The sequence below is a fragment of the Manis pentadactyla genome, chromosome 9 (genome assembly GCF_030020395.1).
Source record: "Manis pentadactyla isolate mManPen7 chromosome 9, mManPen7.hap1, whole genome shotgun sequence".
NCBI lineage: Eukaryota > Metazoa > Chordata > Mammalia > Pholidota > Manidae > Manis > Manis pentadactyla.
This window is the reverse complement of record NC_080027.1, coordinates 85932438-85956074: the sequence shown is the minus strand read 5'-3', so window position 1 is coordinate 85956074 and position 23637 is coordinate 85932438. Positions and strand designations below refer to the sequence as shown.

General features: G+C 49.7%; 2 protein-coding genes across 10 annotated transcripts in view; both read right to left on the bottom strand.

Annotated features, from left to right (window-relative positions):
• Window positions 1-5547, bottom strand: part of MAPK8IP1 (mitogen-activated protein kinase 8 interacting protein 1) — a 31726-nt gene extending 26179 nt beyond the window's left edge. For 2 of the 4 annotated variants that reach the window (XM_057507601.1, XM_057507602.1), the window contains exon 1: window positions 3992-5547. In XM_057507601.1, the coding sequence (XP_057363584.1) occupies window positions 3992-4092 (101 nt within the window). In that variant the 5' untranslated portion in view covers window positions 4093-5547. The remainder of the gene's footprint in view (window positions 1-3991) is intronic. The other 2 variants (XM_036891736.2, XM_057507599.1) reach the window with 1 other exon arrangement.
• Window positions 5548-6648: 1101 nt separating this feature from the next.
• Window positions 6649-23637, bottom strand: part of CRY2 (cryptochrome circadian regulator 2) — a 32231-nt gene continuing 15242 nt past the window's right edge. The window contains exons 6-12 of one of the 6 annotated variants that reach the window (XM_036891737.2): window positions 19968-20108; window positions 18292-18603; window positions 17944-18095; window positions 17621-17823; window positions 17221-17313; window positions 15920-16061; window positions 6649-8909 (exon numbers count right to left, since the gene is read on the bottom strand). In XM_036891737.2, coding sequence (XP_036747632.2) covers window positions 15922-16061; window positions 17221-17313; window positions 17621-17823; window positions 17944-18095; window positions 18292-18603; window positions 19968-20108 — 1041 coding nt within the window. In that variant the 3' untranslated portion in view covers window positions 6649-8909; window positions 15920-15921. Of the gene's footprint in view, window positions 10939-15919; window positions 16062-16100; window positions 16224-16248; window positions 16947-17220; window positions 17314-17620; window positions 17824-17943; window positions 18096-18291; window positions 18604-19967; window positions 20109-23637 lie in introns of those variants that run through there. The other 5 variants (XM_057507614.1, XM_036891739.2, XM_057507615.1 and 2 more) reach the window with 5 other exon arrangements.

Below are 23637 nucleotides of genomic sequence, written 5' to 3'. Positions count from 1 at the left end.
AAACCAACTGCCTGTTTGAAGCCTCAAATTGGGTCCCCCAGTAATCACCAACCTCAAATTCAGCAGGTGTCTTAATAATGTCACCTCCCTGCCTGCCTCTGATCTCTCACAGGGCACCCCTCCCCTAGGGGCCCAGCATCATCCCAGATTCCGGCCTGCCCTCCCCTTACCAGGTCTCTCACCAAGTGGGCTAACCTTCCTTGCAGGCACATGCTCTCCCACCCCTCCTTCTCTTCACACCCAGCGTGGCGGCTCCCAGTGGTCTCCCAGCCCCCTGCCCACACTCAATCTATCAGCCAGAGTGACCTTCCCAAGAGAGCAATCAGATGCTGTTCCTGCCTAAACGCTGGCTGGTTCCCACTTCTTGTCAGTGAACAGGCCTCGGGCTCTGGTGTGCCCCAGTCTCACTCCCACCAGGCTGCTGCACCCCCGCCCTTCCCCTCCCTCTCTAGTCTCCATGCTGCCCCCTAATCACCTACCAGGTCTGAGCTGAGATGAGCCTTTTTTGACCTGCTGAGCCTGGATTCCCCCAGGCCTCTGAGCTGAGTCACCATTATACTTATCAGCCTGTTTGGTAAGGCCTTGTCTGTCTGTCTCCCCTCTACACTGTCACCTGCATGATGGCCACACGCTGTACCATGTCTGGAGTGTCTCTCCAGTGAACCCAGTAAAGTGCAAGTATCTGCTTAGTGAATGAAGAAACAGCCAAGTGTGTACACCCTTGTGACGAGGCAAGTAAGGAGTCTCTGCATCTCTCAGTGGCTTTGCCTCTCATTCCTGAGGCAGTGTGAGGAAGGAAAACCACCAACACACAGAATCATGAGGCCTGGATTCTGTCCCAGCTCTGCCAGTGACTTGCTGTGTGTTCTCAGGGAAGCCACACACCCTCTCTTGTCTCCTAAGTTAAAGGGGAGAGGGTCAGTTTGGATGAGCCAATTTCTAAAGTCTCTCTAATCCATGACTCCCCTTCCATACACATGGCAGGCTACTCCCTCTACTTTCCATCCTTTGTCCCTCCCACATGGACTGTCCCACTGTTCCTCCCCTTGGCTCCACCCACCCAGCTCAATATATCTATTGAATAAGTTTCTAAATTCTCTTTTCTAGAGTTTTCCTTATAAAGAACATGTGTGTCACTTTAATTTTAAATTTTATTTTATTATTTTGTTAAGTTACAGAATCAGCCTATGCTTGTTGGAGAAATAAAATGATCCAGAAGCATGTAAAATAAGTGAAATCCCTGCTCCCATACCAAATCAAGAGGTAACTACTAATAACTGGTTGTAGCGTTTCTATGACCAGAAAATAAAACCATTTATTTAAACCAACTACCAACAAACAAATGCTCGCCACCCTGCCAGGTGGCATCATGCTCGCTCCTCCGCAAACTCTCCCCCAGGGCTGCAGGTGACTCTGAAATCAGATTGCCTACATTGAAACCCCAGCTCTGCTACTTACCTACCCTCTTTTTGCCTCTTTATGATAATAGGGTTCTGGTGAGGACTAAACGTTCTTGTACAGAAAATGCTTACAGTGGTGGGGGGCAAAGTGTGCATCTCCCTAGTGTCAGTGGTTTACCACTGTCATTCTCTAACTCTGTGCACTGTTATGCTCTGTACTCTAGGAGGACAGCACCCAATTTTATCCTTAACTGAATAATAGACCAATAAGGCATTGCCAAGCACCTACTTTGTGCTGGGCACTGTGAGCACACCAAAGTTTAGGTATTGACCCCTTATTCCTTCTGGAAGCTGACAGTAGTGCTGGGTGCGGCACACATCATCACCACCACCACTATCATCACCACCATCATCATGAACAGCCCTGCAGGAATGCAGCTCTCCTCAGCTCTGAAACACTTAACAACTTATCTTATCCAAGTCTTAGGACTGCCCTGAGCAGGTGCCTGGTCTTGGGGCACACAGCTAAGGCTGAGCCAGAACTCAAACCCAGTCCAGTTGGATCCACAGCCCCACAAAAGAGCCATGAGATAGCAGTAACCATGCAGGATTAAAGCGAGCTGGGGTCCAGAGTATAAGAGGTGGTACAAGGGAAAGGGCAGCAGGGGCTGCTGGGCAGGCCACGTGGGGCCAGAGACACTGACCTTATTATTCCCACGCGCTGGCCTAGTCTCTGCAGCCAGGCCACGGTGTCCTGGAGGGCTGGCCCACGCCTCAGCCTTGGCAGAATGCCACCCTTGCCCACCAGGCCCAGGGCTGAACACCCTCACTGGCTGGCATCCACCTGCCAGGGGCAGGGCAGCATGGAAAGCCCTGTCACCTGGGTGTCAGGAAGCAGCCAGGGGAGGCAAAGCTGTCCTTTGGGCCAGAAGCAGGGCCTGGAGGTAGAGTGGACTGAGCATGCACAGACCTGAGTTCCAGCCCATCCCTGGGCTCTGACTTCCTTGGGATCTTCAAGCAATCCACTCCACTGCCTTCCTCAATCTCAACCTCCTCTTCTACATAATGGGCAGACCAATGACCTAGGGTGGTTATGAGGGTTAAGTGAGTCAGCAGTGGGAATGCTTGGAACCGCAATGAGCTTATATAAATGTCTGCTAGCACAGAGGGCTGACACTAGTTGAGCTCTGACTTGATGTACATTAAGGAATCAATATTAATTAGCTCACCTACCAGGTGGAACCCAGAGAGGACAAAAACCTGCTCAGGTCAGGTGGCTAGACATGGTGGATCTAGGACTCGAACTCAGGGTCGTCGGAACTCCGTGGTCTTCCTCTGCACAGGGGCCTCCTCTGAGGAAGGCAGTATTTGCATGGAGGCAGCATGTGTCACGTCAGGTTAGGTCTGTCTCGGCCTTCAGCCTTGTTGCTCTGAGGCATTAACCACCAAGGCCCCAGTTCCTGAACCTTCAGGCTTGGCTTCCTCGCTCTGGTCTTCCAGCTCAGCTCAGGGCCTTCGGGGAGGTTTCTAGTCCTGATGATACCATTAGAAGTCCCCAGGGGTTCCTGCCCACCTGAGGGCCAGGGAGTCACCAACCCCTTGGTCAGAACAGGGGTTGGTGCCAGAGCCCAGCTGGGGCCTGGCTGGGTGGGGGCCCCAGGAGAGGGGAAGGCACCGGCTCATTAGATGGAGAAACAATGGGGTATGTCTAGGCTTCCTTCTCCTAGGCTCCAGAGCAGTTACATCCTTCTCTTCCTCCTCTCCAGCTGGGGCCCGATTATGCAGGAGGACCACCCATCCCTTCCCCCACAACCCACTGGCCACTTCCCTGAAATCCACCTCTCTAACACTAGACAGGAATCAGGGAAAGGGGAAAGGGAGCTTGGATCAGGAAGGGGACCCCAGTATGGCCCCCTCCCCTCCCAATGTACCTGACTACTCCTGGGTCACCCAAACCAGACTCCCTGACCCACAGCCAGGCCGAGGATCTCGCGGTGGAGGCTGTCTTCTGCACCTGCTCACCTGACCAGGTCGGTGCTTTCTCAAATCCACAGAGGGGACCTGGCCATGCCAGGCCTGGGAATTAGGCCTCTCTAGCTAGGCAGGGCTTGGGGAGTGGCCCATGACTCCCTCCTTCCAGCACCAAGGTTGTCGGCTGCCCCAAGAAACTGGCACCAGTGGAGCACCCCAGTCTGTTCCCATCTCTATTCAGAGCCCTCCGGATTGTGCACAGGCAAATCCCCCCTCTGCCTGCTTCCTCTGGGATCTCAGTCTAGACCCAGGCCCTGCCATAGCCCCCAAGTCGGGGAGAAGGTGGCCTCCGCGCCCCCTCCAACTATTCCAGCTCAGAATCTCCTAGCTTAGGACATGGAATGGCGGAGGGCACTGCACCATGGATATGCAGCGGCTATCATTCTGGACTTGAGGCTGAGCAGGATTCTGGGGGCCCCGTCCAGGAAAGAGACCACAACCCCACGACGCCCTCTTGTTCCAGGGCCTAGGGTGTGTGTGGTGGGGACGAGGTTGGGGGAGAAGGGCCGGGCAGATTAGCCCGGGCTGAAGGGCGGGGCGCAGCGGCGGTCGATTCTCACCTGAAATTGGGCGGCGATGCGAGGTGCAGCCCCAGAAACGGAGAGGCGGCAGGCGGGGATGCAGTCCCCCCGCCCAGGCCGCCGCTCTCTCGTTCCGCCATTCTCCGGCACAGCCCTGGCCATCCGGACGGAGCGCGGCGCGGAGGCGGCAGTGGCAGAGGGGAAGGAGGCGGGAGCGCGGCGAGAGGCCGCCGCGGCAGCGGGGCTCTGGCTGGGGAGGCGCGCAGGAGCACCTGCGCAGGGCTGGGCGCGGCTCCGGACCGCGCGCCGCTCTCGGGGCTGGCGCGAGCGCCCCCGCGCGCATCCCCTGGCCTCGGCCGGGGGCTCGTGCGCCCCGCCCCAGCCCCGCCCAGCAGGCGCTCTCCGAGGTGCTGGAGTCGCGACTCCCAGGCTTGGCCCCGCCCCGCCCTAAATCCTACACTGACTCGTCTGTCCCCTTCCCCTTCCGCGAAGCCCCCGTGTCCGTGCGGACTCTGCACCTCCGGATGGACCTATCGCCTGGGTATCAGGTAACTAATAGCGGGAACCTGGTCCCAGGGCCTTAGTTGGCTACTCATAGAAGGCAAAGAAGATGGACAGGAAGAGGGTCGTGGAGGAAGGCAGAAAAAGGAGAGAGGGTGTCCTGAGTGGGCTTCTGGTACAGACAGGTTTGGAGTCAGGTGGTGTGAAGTTACAGCCTGGCTTTTCCAGTGAAAAGGTGGTGTTTCCTTGCATTAGTGACTTAACAGTCCGAAGGGTTTTGTTTTTTCATCTGTGAAATGGGGACAGTAAAGATCCCTCTCACAGCTGTTGTGAGGATGAAACGCAGTACAGATGTGTTGTCACCAGAGGCCAGAAACACCCCGTCTCCTGCTGGGATCCAGGTCTCACCCTCTGTTACCTTACCTTGAGAGGACCCTCCCAAGGACTCTCCCTAGAGGGTCTCCTCTGAAGATTGACCCAAACCACCCTTCAGCCCCCCAGTAGTAGCTACTAATGAGCTGAACTTCTGCCTTCTTTCAGCTTCTCCTTTGTCATATCAGGACTTTCCCAGATTTCTCCCTCTTCTCACTTAGCACAATGGCATTTCCTGCAGAGCACTCCTCTTTTGCACCCACAGACATACCATAGCTGGCTTTTTACATTCTAAGACCTGGGGCCTTTGCTTCTGCCCCCACAGTTGACTTCTTGGGATTCTTTTGGTGTTCTTTTTTCTGTTCCCTCCAGCACCTCTACTGCTGGTAAGTCCGGGCCATGGTTTCCTGCTAGTCCCCAAGGGGGATAAGCCTGTGAGTTCCTTCACAGAGCATGGACTGCTGGATACTCTGATACCAGCCAAGGCTACAGCCCCAGCTTTGGTGGGTCAGAGAGCCTCTGACTAAACCTCACTGGCTCCTTGGTCACTAGAGAGAACTGCAGAGGTTCTGTGTTCACCTCTCTCTCTCTGAAGGGGCAGAGCAAATTGTTTCCCAGCTTGTGGAATCCTATTTTCAAATCTGGGCTGTCGATTTGTCATGCCACCCTCTTTTCCAATGTAGCACCCAGAAAGGAGCTGCAGACACCTGCCCTGCAATAAACAACCCCCCAGCTCTAGCCCCGAGACCGTCCCAATACCTAGAGCCAAAGGCCTTGGCCACTTTGCCTTTCCTGCTCTCTTGGCTCAGGCTCTGTTCACTAGGCCCAAACAATAACCACCTGCTGGTACTGTGCCTGGCTTTTCCTCCCCGGGAAGCAGTCTTGTTATAATGGCTAATAATTGTTGCTTAGAGTGTGTGCTTGTCTCAACTGAGGAGCATCCTCAGGTCAGGGTCGTGTGTGTGTAAGACAACTCCATCTTCCAGAATCTTCTGCTCGAGAACAAAGGTACCTTAGCTCCTGAGGTCAAGCTGAAGCAAAATTAGAGAAGCTGGGAGAAGGGAGAGAGGGAAGGGCAGGTCCAGGTCTTGGTGAGAAAGGGTCATCAGGAGCTTCAGAGTAGAGCCAAGAATGAGTTCCAGGGTCAAGTCCCCCCCTTCTTCCCTTTCTCATTCTGTGCGGACAGCTTGTGATATTCTCGGGCCTTGCTTGAGCCCTATTCTATAGGAAGCTGGAGTGTGCGCTAACAAATCTTCACTTCCAGTGGTTCAAAGCTAGAAACCCTCACAGGAAAGCCCATGCACACTGCACGAGAGGGGCCACTCTGGCCAGATGGCATAACACAAAGTCAACATCCAGGCCCTGGGCTTGGCTGTGCACAATCTCAACCTTCTAGCCAGAGCCAGAGGGCTAATAACCCTTCAAATCATACAGTGCTGAAGTGGCTGAAGGATGGACTGAGGGCCTGGAGAGGACTCCGCTGCTGACTGGTCTCTAGCCTGGAGGGTTTAAGGGGGCTCAGGGCTGGGTCACTGCAGGATAGCACCCAGGATCCTCATTCCAGACCTGGAGTGCTCTGCACCATTCTGGCCGACTGACTCCCAACTCCAACCAAGCTCTGGAGTTGCCACTAGTCTGTTCCAGTTGCTCACTTAGGAGCCTCTCCCCTCTCCCCACTCCTCTATTCCCTGCCACCTCCAAGAAGGGGTAGAGGCTCTTAGTTCCAGCAGGACCAAGATGGTCTGGCCAAGATGGAGTCACTCAGGCTCAGCCTTACTGACTCCCAGTCCCCAGACCTCCCACAAGATTGACAACAGCACAGCTTTGCTCAGACAGGATCAGACATTTATGAAACAAATGAATATTCACAATCTGTGAGAGAAACACACCTTCCTAGCAATAGAAAATCTCTGTATAAAGTACATTTTGCCTGCAACCATTTCTTCCCCATGCTGGCCCATGCATCAGGATTTGGGGCAATGCTCTGTGGCAGCTCCGAGGGATACCTGGGCCAGGAGAAGGGCAGCACAAAGCCATTGTGGAGCTCCAGGCCACTGCACGCACCTTCTCCTCCCCAAGATCCTCCAGCTCTGGGGCTGGACTTTTTCATTCCAGTGGGAATGAGTCAGATGCCAGGGCTGGTGGAGAAGTAAGGGGAGGTGGTCCTGACAATTTCTATTTTAGGGAAGAAGGCCATTACCAAAGAGGTGGGAAAAGGAGTCATCATGGTATTTGAAGTGCTATGGACTATTGACTCTGGCCTTCTCAGTTTCTCAGACCAGCCCTTCCAGGCTCCCTCTACCCGACTCTGGCAGTAACTCCTGAATCTCTTTCCTCCTGGCTGGGGCTAAGGGGAACAGGGAAGCCCCCAACCCAGTGCTGTGAAATGAATACATGCCATCAACTGTGCCCTGTTCTTCCCGACATGATTAAAAGATATTTCTAGTGAGGTGACATACATACAATAGTTGGACTCTAAAGACAGATCTCTGGCTGAGAAAACCTGAGGACAACTCAGGAAGAAGCCTGGAAATGTGCTCTCAGCTGTAAAAGACACAGGCCTGACCCCAGGGTTCTGGTCTATGGACAGAGGACAGTGAGGAACAGGCTTGAAGCCAAGGGATTTAATAGCTATGAGGCTAGGAAAGGTCACAGGGGAGGTAGAAAGGAGAAGGCCCAGAGGCCAGCTTTATGTTATATGTGAGGACAAAAACCCAGAGGATTTAGCCTCTCAGCTATGTGTGCGCACACGCACACACACAGACACAGACACACACATTCTCTGACTCTTTGTCGCGCAAAAGCAGGCCACAAAGGAAGACTTGCTCCAGCTGACCACACATTCCAACTTTTCATTATGTCTTTCTCAATACAGGCCTTCAATAGTGGGATGGTTGAGGTGGGAGGCACAGGCCACTCCTAGAATGCAAGATCTAGGCTTCTCTGGATCAAACCACCCACCTGCTGCTTCTAGAAGGATTGGTGTGTTGAATGGGATCTCTACTTGGACCTTTCCCAACTATCCCTGGCAGTCCCAACCTGAGTCCACCTGCCTGGGTCCTTGATGTCCAGCTACTGGGAGAGCTGACATGGCAGCTGACATGTCCTAGGCAGGCCCTGGAAGCTAGAGAACAGACTAGAATGGCTTCCCTGGCTGGGTGTCAGCTGACCTCAGTGGCAGCACTGTGCCCTGGAGGGTGGCCAGAGAAGCCAGGGGGCTCTCCACCACCAGGAACCTGGCCTCCTGTTGGTGGAGGAACTAAGGCTCTCCAGTCAGCTGAGCCTGGCTATCTGCTTCTGGAAAAGGAAGAGTGAGAGCTGGGATTCTATCCTCACCTTAGGCTTTCAGCCCTGAAAAGGGAGATACCCTTCTTGAGCTACCACCTAAGTACTGTGCACACAGCACACCAGTTAGGTGTCTGGGTCCTTCCGCATGGTGGTGGAGACCTACCAGATCTGTCCACAGCCTTATGATCAGTCCCAGATGCCTGAGAAAGGGTCTGAAGGACCCAGTGACAGGGCATTTTAAAAAAAGAAAGGAGCCAGGCCAGTTGACTATGTCTGGACAGCATCCATACATTCAACCTGCCCAGCCTCAGCAGGGCTCTCGCTCCTTCTAAAATCCCAGGCTCTGGACAAGAGCCAGCAGTGTTGTCTTTCTGCTCCTTAGTCTGATGTGAGAGAGGCAGGAAGGGAGGGAGGACTTAGGGGGTTAGTTTGCAGGGAAGGCTGATACCCGAATCCCAGCTAGGGTCCCATTGCTCATCTATTCAGTGAAGGCGACTGGCTCACAGGGACAAGTCTTGGCTGACAGTCACTGCCATGACCTCTAAGCCTGGTGTCGGGAGGCTCAGATGAAGCTGCTGCAGGTACTGCTCCAACCCAGGCAGCATTCAGAATTGCAGGAGTGTAAACAAATGCATGCACACGCAGACACACCACTCCTTCCTCTGCACACGCGTACACACATGCACACATGTTCGCTCAGTCTCTGTCAGTGATCAGCTTTTCTGCAGGTTGCACTCTGCTGCCATGGTGGCTGCTCAGGCACCCAGGCTTTGCTCACGGAGCCACAGCGCTGCAGCTGAAAAAGAAAAACAAATGCAAAAAGGAGCATTCAGGAGCTGCTCAGTTGCCCAGGGACACAATCTCTTCTGGCTGCTTCTCTAGGGATGCTCAGACTGAAGTGGGAAGAGCCTAGAGTGAACAGTCCCAGGGGACAGGTTGTTGCTGGGCCACCACTGGGTGCCTGAGCACTGCCTCTCTGAGGTGTGCCGGTGCAGGACAAACACTCTTCTGCAGACCCTCTGGGCCTCCTCTACTACAGGGCTGAGGGCAGCAGAGGAGAAGGAAGATAGGCTACATAGGACTAACCTGAGGCTTTGGGTGATACTTGCTCAGATATGACAAGGGCAGTTTCCAAATCAAGGCACAGGGGCTGCTGTCAGAGATGGAATGATCAGAAAAAAGTGTCTGGAAGGGAAGCCAGCTGGAGCCAGTAATTCTGAAGATGAAGGCAATGACTGAGTTTAGAAACAGCAGGTGAGCGAAAGAACCCTGGCACTGTGCTGGGAGACTGAAGGTGGAAGAGCAGACACAAGGATGACTGTCTTAAAGATAAAACATCCGGAATCTGGGCCAGAAGAAATGGCCTCAGGCCTGATGACAGAGGCCAGGGTAAGCCCGCCATAATACAGGGTTGCCTGTTTCAATAGGTCTAGCATGCCTAACAGTAGACACATGCAGGGTGCCCTTAAAAGTCTGTGCAGTTTCAAAGATGCTGAGGCCAATAATAAAAAGAAGGCTGAGTCTATGATGCGTCAGGCACTACATGCTTACGTTATGGCTGAACTGTGTCCCCCAACCTCTCAAATCTGTATGTTGAAGTCCTTACCTTCCAGTGTCTCCGAATGTGACTATTTCTGGAGACAGGATCATTAAAGAGGTAACTGAGTTAAAATGAGGCAAGTAGGGTGGGCGGGCCCTAAAGCAATATGACTGGTGTCCTTATAAGAGGTGATAAGGACAGACACACCTAGAGGGAAGGCCATGTGAAGACACAGAAGATGGCCACCTATAGGCCAAGGAGAGAGGCCTCAGAAGGAACCAAGTCTGCCAACACCTTGACCTCAAGACTTCCAGCCTCCAGAACAGTGAGAATAAATTTCTGTTGTTTAAGTCACCTAGTCTGCGGCACTTTGTTATGGCTGCCCTAGCAAACTAATATAGCTTGTGATCCCATTAACCCTGATAATTGTCTCCATTTTTCCAGATGAGCAAACTGAAGCCAGAGAAGGTAAGTTGTCCAAGACAAGAGCAGTCAGAAATGGCAGAGCCAAGACAAGAAACTCAGGTCTGTCTCATTCCAAAACCTGTATTTTTGCCACTAAGTAGTCTCCATATTATAGTATTGCTCATGAAAACATTCAGAGGATATAAAAAGAAGAAATTCAACATGGCGGTGTGAAGACTAATATCTGAGCAATATAAATGGAAGTTCAGATGTTAACAGAAAAGGGAAAACACTCTCGAGAGTCAAAGACATTGGAGTCAGAGATTCAAAATTAGTCTTCTGACTCATGAAACCCTTTTAACACAAAAGTTAAACCTGAAGATTTTATTTAGGTGGTGATGATTTGTCCAGAAGTTGGGTACAAAGCAGTGCAAATATAGGCATGCGCACTTGTTTGAGTCAGTGCTGAAGGCTTCATTCTCTAAAAAATGTATTATTTTCAACAAATTTTCCCTGTAAGCTTGTACTGTAATAGCCTAGCCAATTTTTCACTATATTTGTTACTAAAGGGTATATATGATTATTGAAACATGCTGACTGTGATATATATTTTACACACAGCCCCTACTGTTAAGCCAAAGAGATGATCATCCTTCTGAAACTGAGAATTTCAGGACTAGAGAGTATATACCACAGCAGGTATACTCCCTAATATCCCCATTTTTCGTGTTTTCTCTTCCTTCAGGGATGGGGAAAGATGAAGAGTGCTTCAAGATTCCTTAGAGCAAGGGCTCCTACTCTGGGGTTCTCGGACCCTGCAGGGCTTCAAAGACAGGCTTACAGGCCAATCCACGAAGACTCTGAAATTCTGTGTAATTTTCTGTGGGCGAATAGATACACATTTCTGGGGAGAGGCTCCATCCTTGACCAGCCTCTCCAAAGCATGGGTAACCCCAAAAAAGTTTAAGAGCCAATGTCTGTATGTGGTTGGAAAAAATATATTGCTAAATTAATTTCACTTATTGCTTTTTACCTTTTTTTTTTGTATCATTAATCTACAATTACATGAGGAACAGTATGTTTGCTAGACTCCCCCCTTCACCAAGTCCCCCTCACATACCTCATTACAGTCTCTGTCCATCAGTGTAAGATGCTATAGTCACTACTTGTCTTCTCTGTGTTGTACAGCCCTCCCCATGCCCGCCCCCTCATTATACATGCTAATCATAATGCCCCCTTTCTCCCCCTCCCCCTTATCCCTCCCTTCCCATCCATCCTCCCCAGTCCCTTTCCCTTTGGTAGCTGTTAGTCCATTCTTGGGTTCTGTGAGTCTGCTGCTGTTTTGTTTCTTCAGTTTTTCTTTGTTATTATACTCCACATATGAGTGAAATCATTTGGAACTTGTCTTTCTCCGCCTGGCTTATTTCACTGAGCATAATACCTTCTAGCTCCATCCATGTTGTTGCAAATGGTAGGATTTGTTTGTTTTCTTCTTATGGCTGAATAATATTCCATTGTGTATATGTACCACATCTTCTTTATCCATTCATCTACTGTGGACACTTAGGTTGCTTCCATTTCTTGGCTATTGTAAACAGTGCTGCGATAAACATAGGGGTGCATATGTCTTTTTCAAACTGGGCTGCTGCATTCTTAGGGTAAATTCCTAGGAGTGGAATTTCTGGGTCAAATGGTATTTCTATTTTGAGCTTTTTGAGGAACGTCCATACTGCTTTCCACAATGGTTGAACTAATTTACATTCCCACCAGCAGTGTAGGAGGGTTCCCCTTTCTCCACAACCTCGCCAACATTTGCTGTAGTTTGTCTTTTGGATGGTGGCGATCCTTACTGGTGTGAGGTGATATCTCATTGTGGTTTTAATTTGCATTTCTCTGATGACTAGCGATGTGGAGCATCTTTTCATGTGTCTGTTGGCCATCTGAATTTCTTCTTTAGAGAACTGTCTGTTCAGCTCCTCTGATCATTTTTTTAATTGGATTATTTGCTTTTTGTTTGTTGAGGTGCATGAGCTCTTTATATATTTTGGATGTCAACCCTTTATTGGATCTGTCATTTACGAATATATTCTCCAGTAGGTGATGGGCAATCTCCTGTAACGCAAGGGATAGCCCTACCTCTACACTCTTGTAATGTCTCCACTTGGAATCAACGCTATTAGTCTGTCAGCTGGCTTCCCCCCACCTCCCCACCCCCATTTCCTCTGGGAATTCCTCATTGGCTGAATTAACCAATGCATGGCTAATCTTCCAAAGATGCCAGTTTGATCATTTCACTCCCCTATTCCAAAACGCTCCTTAGCTCCCATAGAGTACACCAATGTCTAACCTGCCTGACCCTCCATGATCAGACCCAACTGCAACCGTATGTTCTTCTAAAATAATAATGATAACAATGTCCATGATAATGATAATAGCTACCATTTACTGGGTACTTATGAACTTATGAGCTAGGCACTGGGCTGCCTTGTATATTATGTAGACAATGTAAGCTGTCTACCAAGTACCTACACTTCCTAAAAATGGGACCTAGATTTTGTTCACTGGGTCATGGGCCTGGCCCAGACAATGAATCATAACTGGACGACTGAGTATCCACTCTTCCTAAATAACAGAACCTAGATTTTGTTCACTGGGTCATGGGCCTGGCCCAGACAGTGAATCATAATTGGTCTAAGTCAGTGATTCTCACAGTACATTTGAGGACAGCAGCACCACCTGCTGGGAGCTTGTTAGAAATACCAGTTCTCATGTCCCCGGAGGCCTACTGAATCAGAAGCTTTAGGGGTGGGCCTAGCTTTGTTAACTAGTGGCTTAACAAATCCTCTAGGGGACTCTCTTGCTCACTCAAGTTGGAAAAACCAAAGGTTTAAGCCAATCCTGACAATCCAGCTACTTATTTCTCACCTTGGGGGTGGCTTTGTGACTCAGTTTTGGATCAAGAGACCAAGTGAAAATCTGGGGGAGGGGCATTCTGAGAAAGCTTTTTTTTCCTTGATAAAATAAAGAGCAGCACCCTGACAACCCTTACAGTATATAAAATTGCAACCTCCACTGTGCCCCAACCTTTACTTTCTATCTTCTTCCCCAAAGTTTTCCTTCATACCACCAAGGGCCTCCTAACATATTATGGATCTGTTTCGTATCTGTTTCCTCCTAAGATGTACCCAGGAGGGAAGGACTTTGTCAGTCTTGCTCACAATCATATCCCACTGCCTTTAACAGTGTCTGGCAAACTGTGATCACATGATATATGTTTACTGAATGAATGAATGATACAATAGTCTCGGCTAGTCCTTTTCTTTTTTTTTTTGTAGTATAGATTTAATCAGTTAGTCATTCAACAAACATCTTTGGAATAGCTACTGTGTGCTAAACATTGTTGTAGATTCTGGGAAATAAAGTATTGAATAAGTCAAAGTCTTTCTCTCATGGCACTTACAGTTGAGTAGGAACTTACGTTCTATGCATGAATAAGAAATTGAGCCATGAAGAAGAGGAAGAGAGGAGCAGGCCCACGCAAAGATGTGAAGGCAGGAAGAAATAAAACCGATTCAAGGTAAGTAGGGAGTTCAGTGTGGCTGGACATGTGTGGGAGGCAGAGATGGGATGGTTAGTGGCTGGGACCTGAAAAGCTGTCATGCTGAAGAGTTTTGGGTGAGTTCTGGAGGAGGTCAAAGTACAATGGAGTGACTTCCCCCAGGGACAGTCCATGGCTCTCAGAACCCCTGGGACAGGACGAGACTGGCCTTGTAAGCTGCTGCCTGAGAAGCCCTGAAAAGGAGACACTCCAGTGGAAATCCTGGGGAACGTGGTACTTGGATAGTCACCTACCCCACCCCGGGCTGGTTACTGAGCTTACGGTACCCCTCACCCACTCAGGACCCCCACCTGCCCACTGGCCTGGCTCTCCTCACACCTGCAGCCTGTTACACCAGCTCCTGCAAACTGAAAACATATCCTGGGAACAAGGTGCCTTCGTCTCTGAGGAGAATCAGTCCTGGCAGAAGGCGGCAGGGCAGCACGGGAGCCCGGACCATCCATGAGACAAGTCCTTGCCAAGGGCTATTCCTTTTCTTTCCTGAGGAATTGATGGCTGAGGCTGTGGCAGCCACCTGAGACCATTAAACAAGAGAATACCAGAAAAACAGGCTCTGGCACTGTTGAGCCATCAAACTAAAACCAGTAACACCCAGCACTGGGCCTCCTGTTGAGTTAAAAAAGAAAAAAAAATTCCTACTTGTTTTTGCCACAGTAGTTAAGTTTTCTACTCCCAGTAGGCCCACACATTTCCTAAATGACACATATATTTAATTATTTAATATTTGCAACCACAACCTAATTTGTAGGTGAGGAAACCAGGTCTCATACTGGTTAGTAATTTGTGTGAGATCACATAATCATTAAAGCTGTTTTTCTTGTCCCAAATGCCCTCTTTGCTGTTAGGAGTATCAAACACTGTTAGGAGCACCATTCACTCACTGTCTTGCCCAGTATTCAAGCCTAGATCTCCAACTCATCTTCTAGGACCTCCAGTGTAAACTTCTATGTTGTGTTCCCTGATCACTCTAGTCCATTAATAGCTGTCTTTTGATAAGCTTGTAGCCTGTATCATTTATCTAGGAAATATAGGTTATTTGTCTTCTTTTTCTAAGCAGATTTGTTAAATCCTTGTGGATGGGCATCATATCACATTTTGAATGTCTTATGCTCCCCTTCTTTACACACCTGCTGGCAACAATTTGATGCTGAATCAGATACCATCAGCTTACCGAGCAACCTTGACCCAGAAATTTAATTTCTCTGTTCTTCGGTCCTTTCACGTGAAAGTCAGAGTATCACCCTGGCAAGTTCCAGATTTATAAGAAAAAATGGCCTTTGCTTAGTATCTATCACAGAACTAAACGGTAACTGAGAGAGTAGTTTCTAAGGTTGCTGGTGCTCTTAGAACAAACTAGCACAAATTTGTCCATCAGCAATACCTGTGACAAAGAGCTTAGTAGGTTAAAGGGCAGAGCATCAGACACTCACTGTCTCATCCGGTATTCAAGCCTAGATCTCAAATTAGATGGTTCTGCCTGGCTCTAAGGTTGAAGGGGTTTAGGAAAATAAAATCAATCAGCTCCTTGGAGAAAATCACCCTTCTATCTAATGACACACATGGCACAAGAGGAACAGCCTGAGATGATGACTTGAAAAAGACAGTAGTTTATAGTTCCCCAAGAAAGGCATCAAAGGCCTTCCTGCTCTGGGGAAGTAGGAACTTTTTTTTTTAATGACATTCAGGGGGCTTCCAAAAAAGTTGAGTGCTGACAGGGAAGTGCAGGGAAGGTCACAGAAAAGGTGAGGATGGAGGTGCAGCTGCAGGAGGCACTGGGCTTCAGGTGCGGCTGGGCCCAGTGAGCCCTGTGCCTGCCTGCTGAGGGTAAGTACTGCCCTCCACTGGTGCCTACAGAACACTGCCTGTTGGAGTGATGGCAGAGGGGCCTTGAGCAACCTCAGACCCTGCCACAGGCGGCCATTTCTCCCACAGCTTCACAGCTGGGTCTCTGCTTTCTTTTGTCTGACTCACTTTGAGAGGTAGATAAGTCAAAAACAATTTTTTCTTTGCTGGCAAAGAAAGAGAAGGGCTTTAATTTTAAATTTCCTTAAAAAATTTAAAGGTATAGAAGTCAGAATGGTAGAGTTTTGAGCTGAAATCCTGAAAAAAGCATGCAATCCCTACCAGGTTTTAATCCAGTTTGGTGGGTTTTAACCTTCAGCTGGCAGGGCAGTTTCCCAAAGCCACCCCACCTCTCTCCCACCTGCCTTCCTGAAGCTGAATCTAAGCTGCTGTCACTCACTCTCAGACATCCCTGCTTGGCAGCTCCTGGGTAGGCAACTCTACCACCCTGGCCCGTTTGCTGAATTCTTCACCAGGCGGGTCTTCAGCTGCTTCCAGCTTGCGTTTGGGGGATGCTGGGCCACTGGGTAGTGGTCTTGGGCCTGGAGGGAAGCAGGTGAAAGTGTCACACAGACTGGGTGGAGAGCCAAGATGAGCCTGAAATGCCCAGTAGCAGCTCTTCAGCTCAGGATGGTCAGCCCCATGGTAGCATGTTGCTCCTCAGGCCTGCCCCTCTTCTCAGCCTCCCTTTCACAGCAGTGACCCTGCCTGAGAACATCCAAGGAGAACACAACCAGGACTGCTAGTGGCAGGGCCAGCTGTCAGGCCCTGGATGCCATGGGCTCCTGGTTTAGTCTCTCTGCTGTCCTTGCTTTAAAGGTGAGGTATTCCCTCTGCCACCCTTCTCAGCCTCCTGAGGCAGGAACAAGCATCACCTCACCTGTGGAGCCAGCCTGGCTGGGCAAACTAGAAAATCCCCTGGAGCTCTTACCAGTCTCACCTTATGGCTCTTCATCCCAGAGCCAAAGGGAGGAGGTTAAGAATATGGCAACTCTGTTTACTTCTCTTCCCCTTTCTGTCACCACCCAAACTATATGCTGCCATCTCCTGCCTGGCATGGAATGCTTTCTAGCCAACTGCAGTTGGCTCTTTTCTAGCCAACCTGTACTCACTCCTGCCCACACTGTCCCTTCCATACAACAGCCAGATTGAGTTTTTTAAAACATAGGTCAGATCATGCTGACCACTTGTCAGTGCCTTCTCGGTGCACTGATGACAGAACCCTAACCCTTTCGTAGATAGAGCCTTCAAGATGCTACTCCTGCTACATCTCATCCTTACCTCATTTGAGCTCCTCCCTCAGACACACCAGTGACACTGACCTCTGTCTCTCCATTCTTGGATGGGTTGTTTGCTTGCTATCTGCTTTGTCTGGAATGTCTTCCCCTAGTTCTTGGAAAGGCTGGCTCTGCTCACTTCTTGGGTTCCTGCTCAGAAAGTGCTCCCTGACTACTGCAATCTAAAGTTACCTGAACCAACCCCCCTTCCTCACCTCTCATCTTACAAGATCACTCAATTTTATTTTCCCCAAAGCACTTGTTATGTGAAATGATCTTGCTCAGTTCCTTCACTGTCTGTCCCCCCAGGTGAAACATAAGCTCTAAAGGACACAGGCTCATTCTGGCCTTTGTCCTCAGCCCTCAGTGATTCTGCAGTGTTCTCGGGATGGGCACAGGCCCCACAGAGCCAGCTGCTACTCACCTGCACTGCTCATGCTCCCAGTCTGGCTTGAGCTGGGCTCTGCCACCGGGTTGCTGAGGTCTTCCACACAGGAAGGGACAGACGCCAGCAGACCTGGGAGAGAGGCAGGGTAGTGGTCAGAATGCAATCTCACGGACTGTGGCAGAGGGCCACAGGACAGGTGGAAATAAAGTGAGGGGTGTTGGCTATAACACTGAGCTACAACTGGCCCACTGGCCACAAGTCCTCAGAAAGGCCCGATCCAGCTGGGCCTGCAGTGTCCTGTGCCCTGTCAAAGTCAACTTAGCTTGGCAGACAGCATGAGGTCTTCCTTTGCAAATATCTGGGAATCTCCCACCTATACCCTCTGAACCCACAGGTGCTGTCCTGGGGGTGGGGGGTGGGAGTAGTGGCTCCTTACAGAGTCCCCGGTATCGGGAGAGCTGCTGATAAATCTGCTTCATTCGCTCGATGTTGAGCCTGCTGGTCTCGGCATGGTTGACAATGGGCCGCGGGTAGTCCACACCAATGATGCACTTGGCTGCCTTCTGAATTGACTCTGGGGCATTCCAGGGCTCATAGATGTATCGAGAGGGGAACCCTTTCAATCTGGGCAGGTATCGCCTGAAAACACATACAACACAACTCATCAGCACACTGGGCATCCTTCAGGGGCTAAGGGTATCCTACCCTAGAGGGAGGCCACAGAGGGTCAGAAGCCAGAGGCCTGCTCTGCACTCTCACCTGATATAGTCTCCACTAGGGTCTGTGCGGCGGCCGAAGCCCACGGGGCAGTAGCAGTGGAAGAACTGCTGGAAGAAGGCGCTGCAGGACAGCCACATCCAGCTGCCTGCGTTCACGCTGAAGTCTGCATCCAGGAGCAGCTCATCAAATACCTGGGTGGGGAGAGCAGGGCAGTCAGCCTTCCTGTGGACCTGCTGCCATGGTCTCCCCGAGTCACCAGGTGCCCCTTGGAGAAGAGCCCAAACCATGGAGGACATGGAGGGGATCTCCTGGACCAAAGGATCCTACCCCATCCCTTAGCTGGGCTATCAAGAACGTACAGGCCAGCCTCCCACTGAGAGCACTCACCCGGACCCCGCTCTCCCAGCTGACCCAGAGGTCCCCGCGGGTGAGGAAGCAGGCAACAGCGTGCCGAGCCAGATGGTGGATCCAGCCCTCCTGCCTCAGCTGGGTCATGATGGCGTCAATCCAAGGGAAGCCTGTCTTGCCCTCAGCCCACTTGGCCAGGGCCTCTGGGTTGCGGTCCCAGGGAATCTGGATGCAGATGGGGTTCCCCTCCATGCGGTCAAACCTGGGGTTATTGGTGGCTGCCGTGTAGAAGAACTCTCGCCACAGGAGTTGCCCAAACAGAGAGAGGGGCGGGGTGCTGTTCCGCTTCACCTGCAGAGGAGGGAGCATGTGGGTACGAGCACTTGCCCAGCTCTTGGCACCGTGTGACTCGGGCCTCACCCACAAAGGAATCTGGAGCTGCCATGGACTTGGTGGCTTCAAATTCCCTGGGGATGTGCAGGGACTATTCCCTAGAAGAAGTGGCCCAGTGTGCCTGCAGATTGAAACCCCAGGCCCTGGCAGGGCCATGCTCCTGCTCTGAGCAATAAGCTGGGCTGCAGAGAGTAAGGCAGGGATATCACTGCAGGACTGCATGGGAACCAAACTCTCCAGGACTGGCTCATAATCCTTGTCCTCAAGGGTCCTTGTTGGCTCCATGTTCTATAACATCAAAGAGTGTTTTCCCAACAGCATGCATAAAAATTGCTGTCTGGAACAGTGTATCACAGAGAAGGCACATATTGGATCTGTGGCATCTTGCTGCACTGATGGACAGTGACTGCATTGGGGTATGGGTGGGGACTTGATAATATGGGTAATCACATTGTTTTTTCATGTGAAACCTTCATAAGAGTGTATATCAATCATATCTTAATAAAAAAATTTTTTTTAAAATTGCTCAGTCTGGATTTTGGTTAAGTAAGTTCTACACAACATCCTGGACTGGGGACCATGAGACAATTAAGAGATCAGATCCCCCCTGCCCCCCTGAGCAAATGATGATTTTCCTAAAATCACAAGACTACCCACCAAACTGGAAAAGCCACCCCATGCCACAAAATCCTGGTATTTGCAAGGATGGGGAAACAATGCAGACACAAGAACAAGTTGATGATTCTGAATACTTGGATGTGTTGCCCTGTCTCCTTCTGGGGTTGTGTACATCACCACAGGGTTACTTGCCTTCTGTCTGTATGGCATGGCCCTGCATTCTGCCCTCTGGGTCATTTCCTCAACACTAATGGGTAGCTATTTCTGGACTCCCCCTTTAAAGGCTTAGGACACAGTCCCACAAAGGGTTGCTGTGTTCTTCAGCTTAGGCCTGGCTCCAGCCTCCCCTCCCTGCCTCCCACCCTGAGTGCCTGCCCCTGTCCCCCTGCTGCCAGCAGATCTGCCACCTCTAGGGTCACATACTGATGCTGGCTTTTCTGCCTGTCCTGCTTTACTTGACAACCTCGATTTTATTTAGATCATCAGTTTGGGTTGTGCTGGGCTCTGCCAGCTCTTGGATGTGGCTCTACCCAACTTTCTCTGGACTCTATGCACACGTAAGCACCTCTAGGATCCATAACCCAGTCTCCACACCCAGGGTCAGAAGGAAGGGCCCCTTTTCAGGGTGACAAACTGGTGCAGGAGGCCCTGATCCACTTGGCCACAACTGGGGATGGGGTGTGCTGCCCTTACTGTGCCCTCACCTTTTTATATAGGTCCCACAGGCGGTAGTAGAAGAGGCGGCAGGAGAGACAACCGAAACGCAAGTAGGGGCTGAGGCCCGTGGGGCTGGCCAGCAGGGAGTTGGCGTTCATTCGGGGTCTCTCATAGCTGGCAACCCAGGCCTGCAGAAGAAGGAGAAGGTGAAGAAAGGAAAGACCTGGATGTTACAGAGAAAAAGGCCTGAGGTGCTAGGAAGTTAAGCAATTTGCCTAAGGTCACAGAACAGAGAGTCAAGGAGCCTCAACTTGAACACTGCTTATTCTACTCTTTCACGTTAGCAGCATCTTTGACGGAACTACCACCAGACCAGACAATGAGGCCCAGGTTCTTGTTCTTACTGCTGTTTAATGTGAGGCATGCTCATGAACAGGCTACTTAGTCCCTCGGCTACTTACCTATTAAATGAGAACAAAACTTCCCACCTCCTGGGGATTAAATAAAATGACAGATATGAAAGAATTCTGAAAGCACTGAATGGTCTGGAATGATACAGAAGAAAAGCAAAAAGGCTTCTACTTTACAGGAAAAAAAAAGCGCCCTATCTCAGTCCCCTCTTTCCTCACAGAGGCCCCTGAGGCTGCTGCATCGTGACTGCCCAGGGACTTATCACCATTGTTCAACAGTGGCTGCAAAAGAAGGGACTCCCAATCTTTCTGGGGATTCACGATGTCATTCAATTCTGGGGCCATTTGTCACAAAGGTCTTGTTTTTATCATCAAATGCTGCTGGCAGCATGCTTTGCAACTCATGGTTACCTGAGTTCTCTCATTTGATCTCAACAATCCTGAGGCAGCATTTATTATTTCCTCCTTTTGAGAATGAAGAAATGAAGCTCAAAGGGTTATGTTACTCTTCCGGGGTTACAGAGATGGTGAGAAACAGGGCAGGTGGCAACTTAGCTTCTGACTCAATTCTAGTCTTTTCTCAGTATATATAACTATTTTCTCTTTCTCAACTCCTAACACCCTCTTTATCTTCATGATGATTTTACAACCTCTTTAGACCTCTTACTCCATGATTTCCCACCACCCTTCAGCAGATGACCTTTCTTCCTTATAAGGAAACAGAAGCTCTCAGGTGGGAAACTCCTCAACTTTCAGTCACCTCATCTACGAAGTTACCTGCACCCACACCTATCCCAGGCCCCTCCTGTGACCCTACCCAAGGCCAAGGCCTCCACCTGGCCAGGGAGCCCTCCCCTCTTTTCTTGCACTTTCCATCTCCCCCTCTCCACAGTTTCCACTCTAAGAACACTGGGAAAATTATCTCATTTTTTTATATATAAAACAAAACAAAAATAAAGAACTTCTAGTAATCCTGCAGATCTCTACCCTTGGGTCCTCTTTCCTTCCTTCAGAGCCAGACTCTCTCCACTTCCCCATGCCCACCTCCACTTTCTAGCTCAATCTAGTCTTCAACACTCCCCCCAAGCCAACTCCTACCAGAGTCTCTGTGATTTCCATGCCACTGAATCCTGCACGTGTTTCCTGTCCTTGTGTATTTGGACTTCTTAGCACAACTCACTCTGCTGACCGCTCCCATCGCCAAAACGTCTATTCTCTTGGCCTCTGTACTCTACCTTCTCACAGTTGCATCCCACCTGGCTGGCTACCTCCCCTCATAATAAATGCTGGCAGCCCCAGGTTCTGTCCCAGCTCTTCTATCAACTCTGCTCCTGGGTGAGCTCTTCTAGCCCCATGGCTCCCAAAACTCTCTTTGCACATGACCACCATGTCTGTGGTCCTAGCCCAGACCACTCACCTAAATCCCAGGCTGCTCCTCCAACTCCCTGCCATAGATCTCTACTTGACGTTCAGGCATCTCGGTGTAACAGGTTCTTTTCTTTAAACCACCTTCCACTAGCATCCTGATTTTAGAAAATGCACTGTCATCCACCTAGCTGGCCACACCAAAAGCCTGGCCATCACCTTTGAACTTCCCTCACCAAGTCCTGTCAGTTCTACTGTCCAAATATTTCTCAAATCTGTCCTTTTCTTTCCACTCCCTACTACTACCAACCTGGTTCAGGCTAAGACTGTAATCTAGATTGGACAAGTGACAGCCTCCTGACTACCCTCCCTGCCTCGGTTCCTTTTCTCCTCTAAGACAGTCTTCATACCAGGAGCAGAGTGATTATTTAAAAATGCCTGTCCCTCCATATAACATATACAGTGGGCTTCCTGTTGATCTTAGGAGACTAGCAAGTCTCAAACATGGCTTACAAACCTGGCTGGGCCCATCTTTTTAGCTTCATCTTTTGCCACTCTTCTTAAGCACCATATTCTCACTAGCCTTTCCATGTGCAGCTCTCCTGGCCTGGAATGCTGTCCGCTCACCTCTCTTGGCTAATTTTGGCTCTTCTTTCAAATCTCAACATAAGGCCATCTCCTTGCTCATATCCTTGCCCACCTCTCTTTGAAAATCTTTTTAAGTGAAATACAGATACACAAATCACATAGATGTGTATGGCTTAATGAATTACTCTAAGACAAACACCCATGCAACCACCACCAAAGTTCAAGAATCAGAACTTTGCCTGCCACCCCAGAAGCCCAGAAAAGTGCTTGTCCTAGTCATGTTGCGCTCTCTGCCCTAAGTGACCACTCGCACAAATTTCATAACAATCACTTTCTTACATTAAAAAATGTTTCCATTTTTTTCTATTTTTGCAAAGCATATCTGGGAGGGAGAGCTTTATCTTTTCACAGTTTTTCCTGGTATTTTTAAGTTTTTTTTTTTTTCTCATCCCAATGTATGTCCCTAGGCAGTATAGTGTAGCCTTGGCCACTTAAGAAACTTTGATACATTATTTAAGTTGGTTTTTTTTTTTTTTACTTTATGTATTTCCTGCCATTTTTTCCTTTTCCTTTCAGTTTTTCTGTGGAAGAATCCAGGATATTTGACTTATACTGACTCTCACGGTCCAGAGTTTACTGACTAGGCACTTACAGTGTAGTCTAACACATCCCTCTGTCCTGTGTGTTGCCTGAAAATCAGTGGCTGGTACCAGAGATTGGACTGGACTCATGTTTGATCTCTTTGGCAAGACTATGGTGGTGGAACATAAGGCCTGATGTCTCTGTATGGGGTTAGCAGTCATTAATGAATCATCACTGGGGGTTGCAAAATGGTGGAATAAAAATTCCATCATTCCTTTTTCATTTAATAATAGGCATACTTTTATGAAGAGATGCTTGCCCTCATCTACTATTGTGTAACCCAGTGGTACAGATTATACAGTTTGCCTCACCTTTTTGGAAACAGCAAATTTTCTTGTGGTAACTCAGCCTTCCCTAATCTCAGTCCAAGTAGGTAAATTAGAGCTAAGTCCACCTTCTGCCTCTGGGAGTGGGCTCATGATGCAAGTCTGTTCAGAGAAAGCACCCTCTCCTTGGCTATAGTGATTGAGCCAGGGATCGTAAGATGACACAAGCCAGGCCAATGAAAACATTCTTTGGGGCTTTTTCTGGAGCTTTTGGAAAAGAGACACATAACTTCCTCTGGTGGTTTTGCTAAGCAGATTGGTAATAAACTGCTGGTGACCACTTTGCCAGTGCTCAAGGAAAGTCTGCCTGAGAATGAAATAATAGAAGAAAGCAGAGCTAAGAGATGGAGAATGTGTTCTGGTAGCCTTATTTGGACACCTGAATC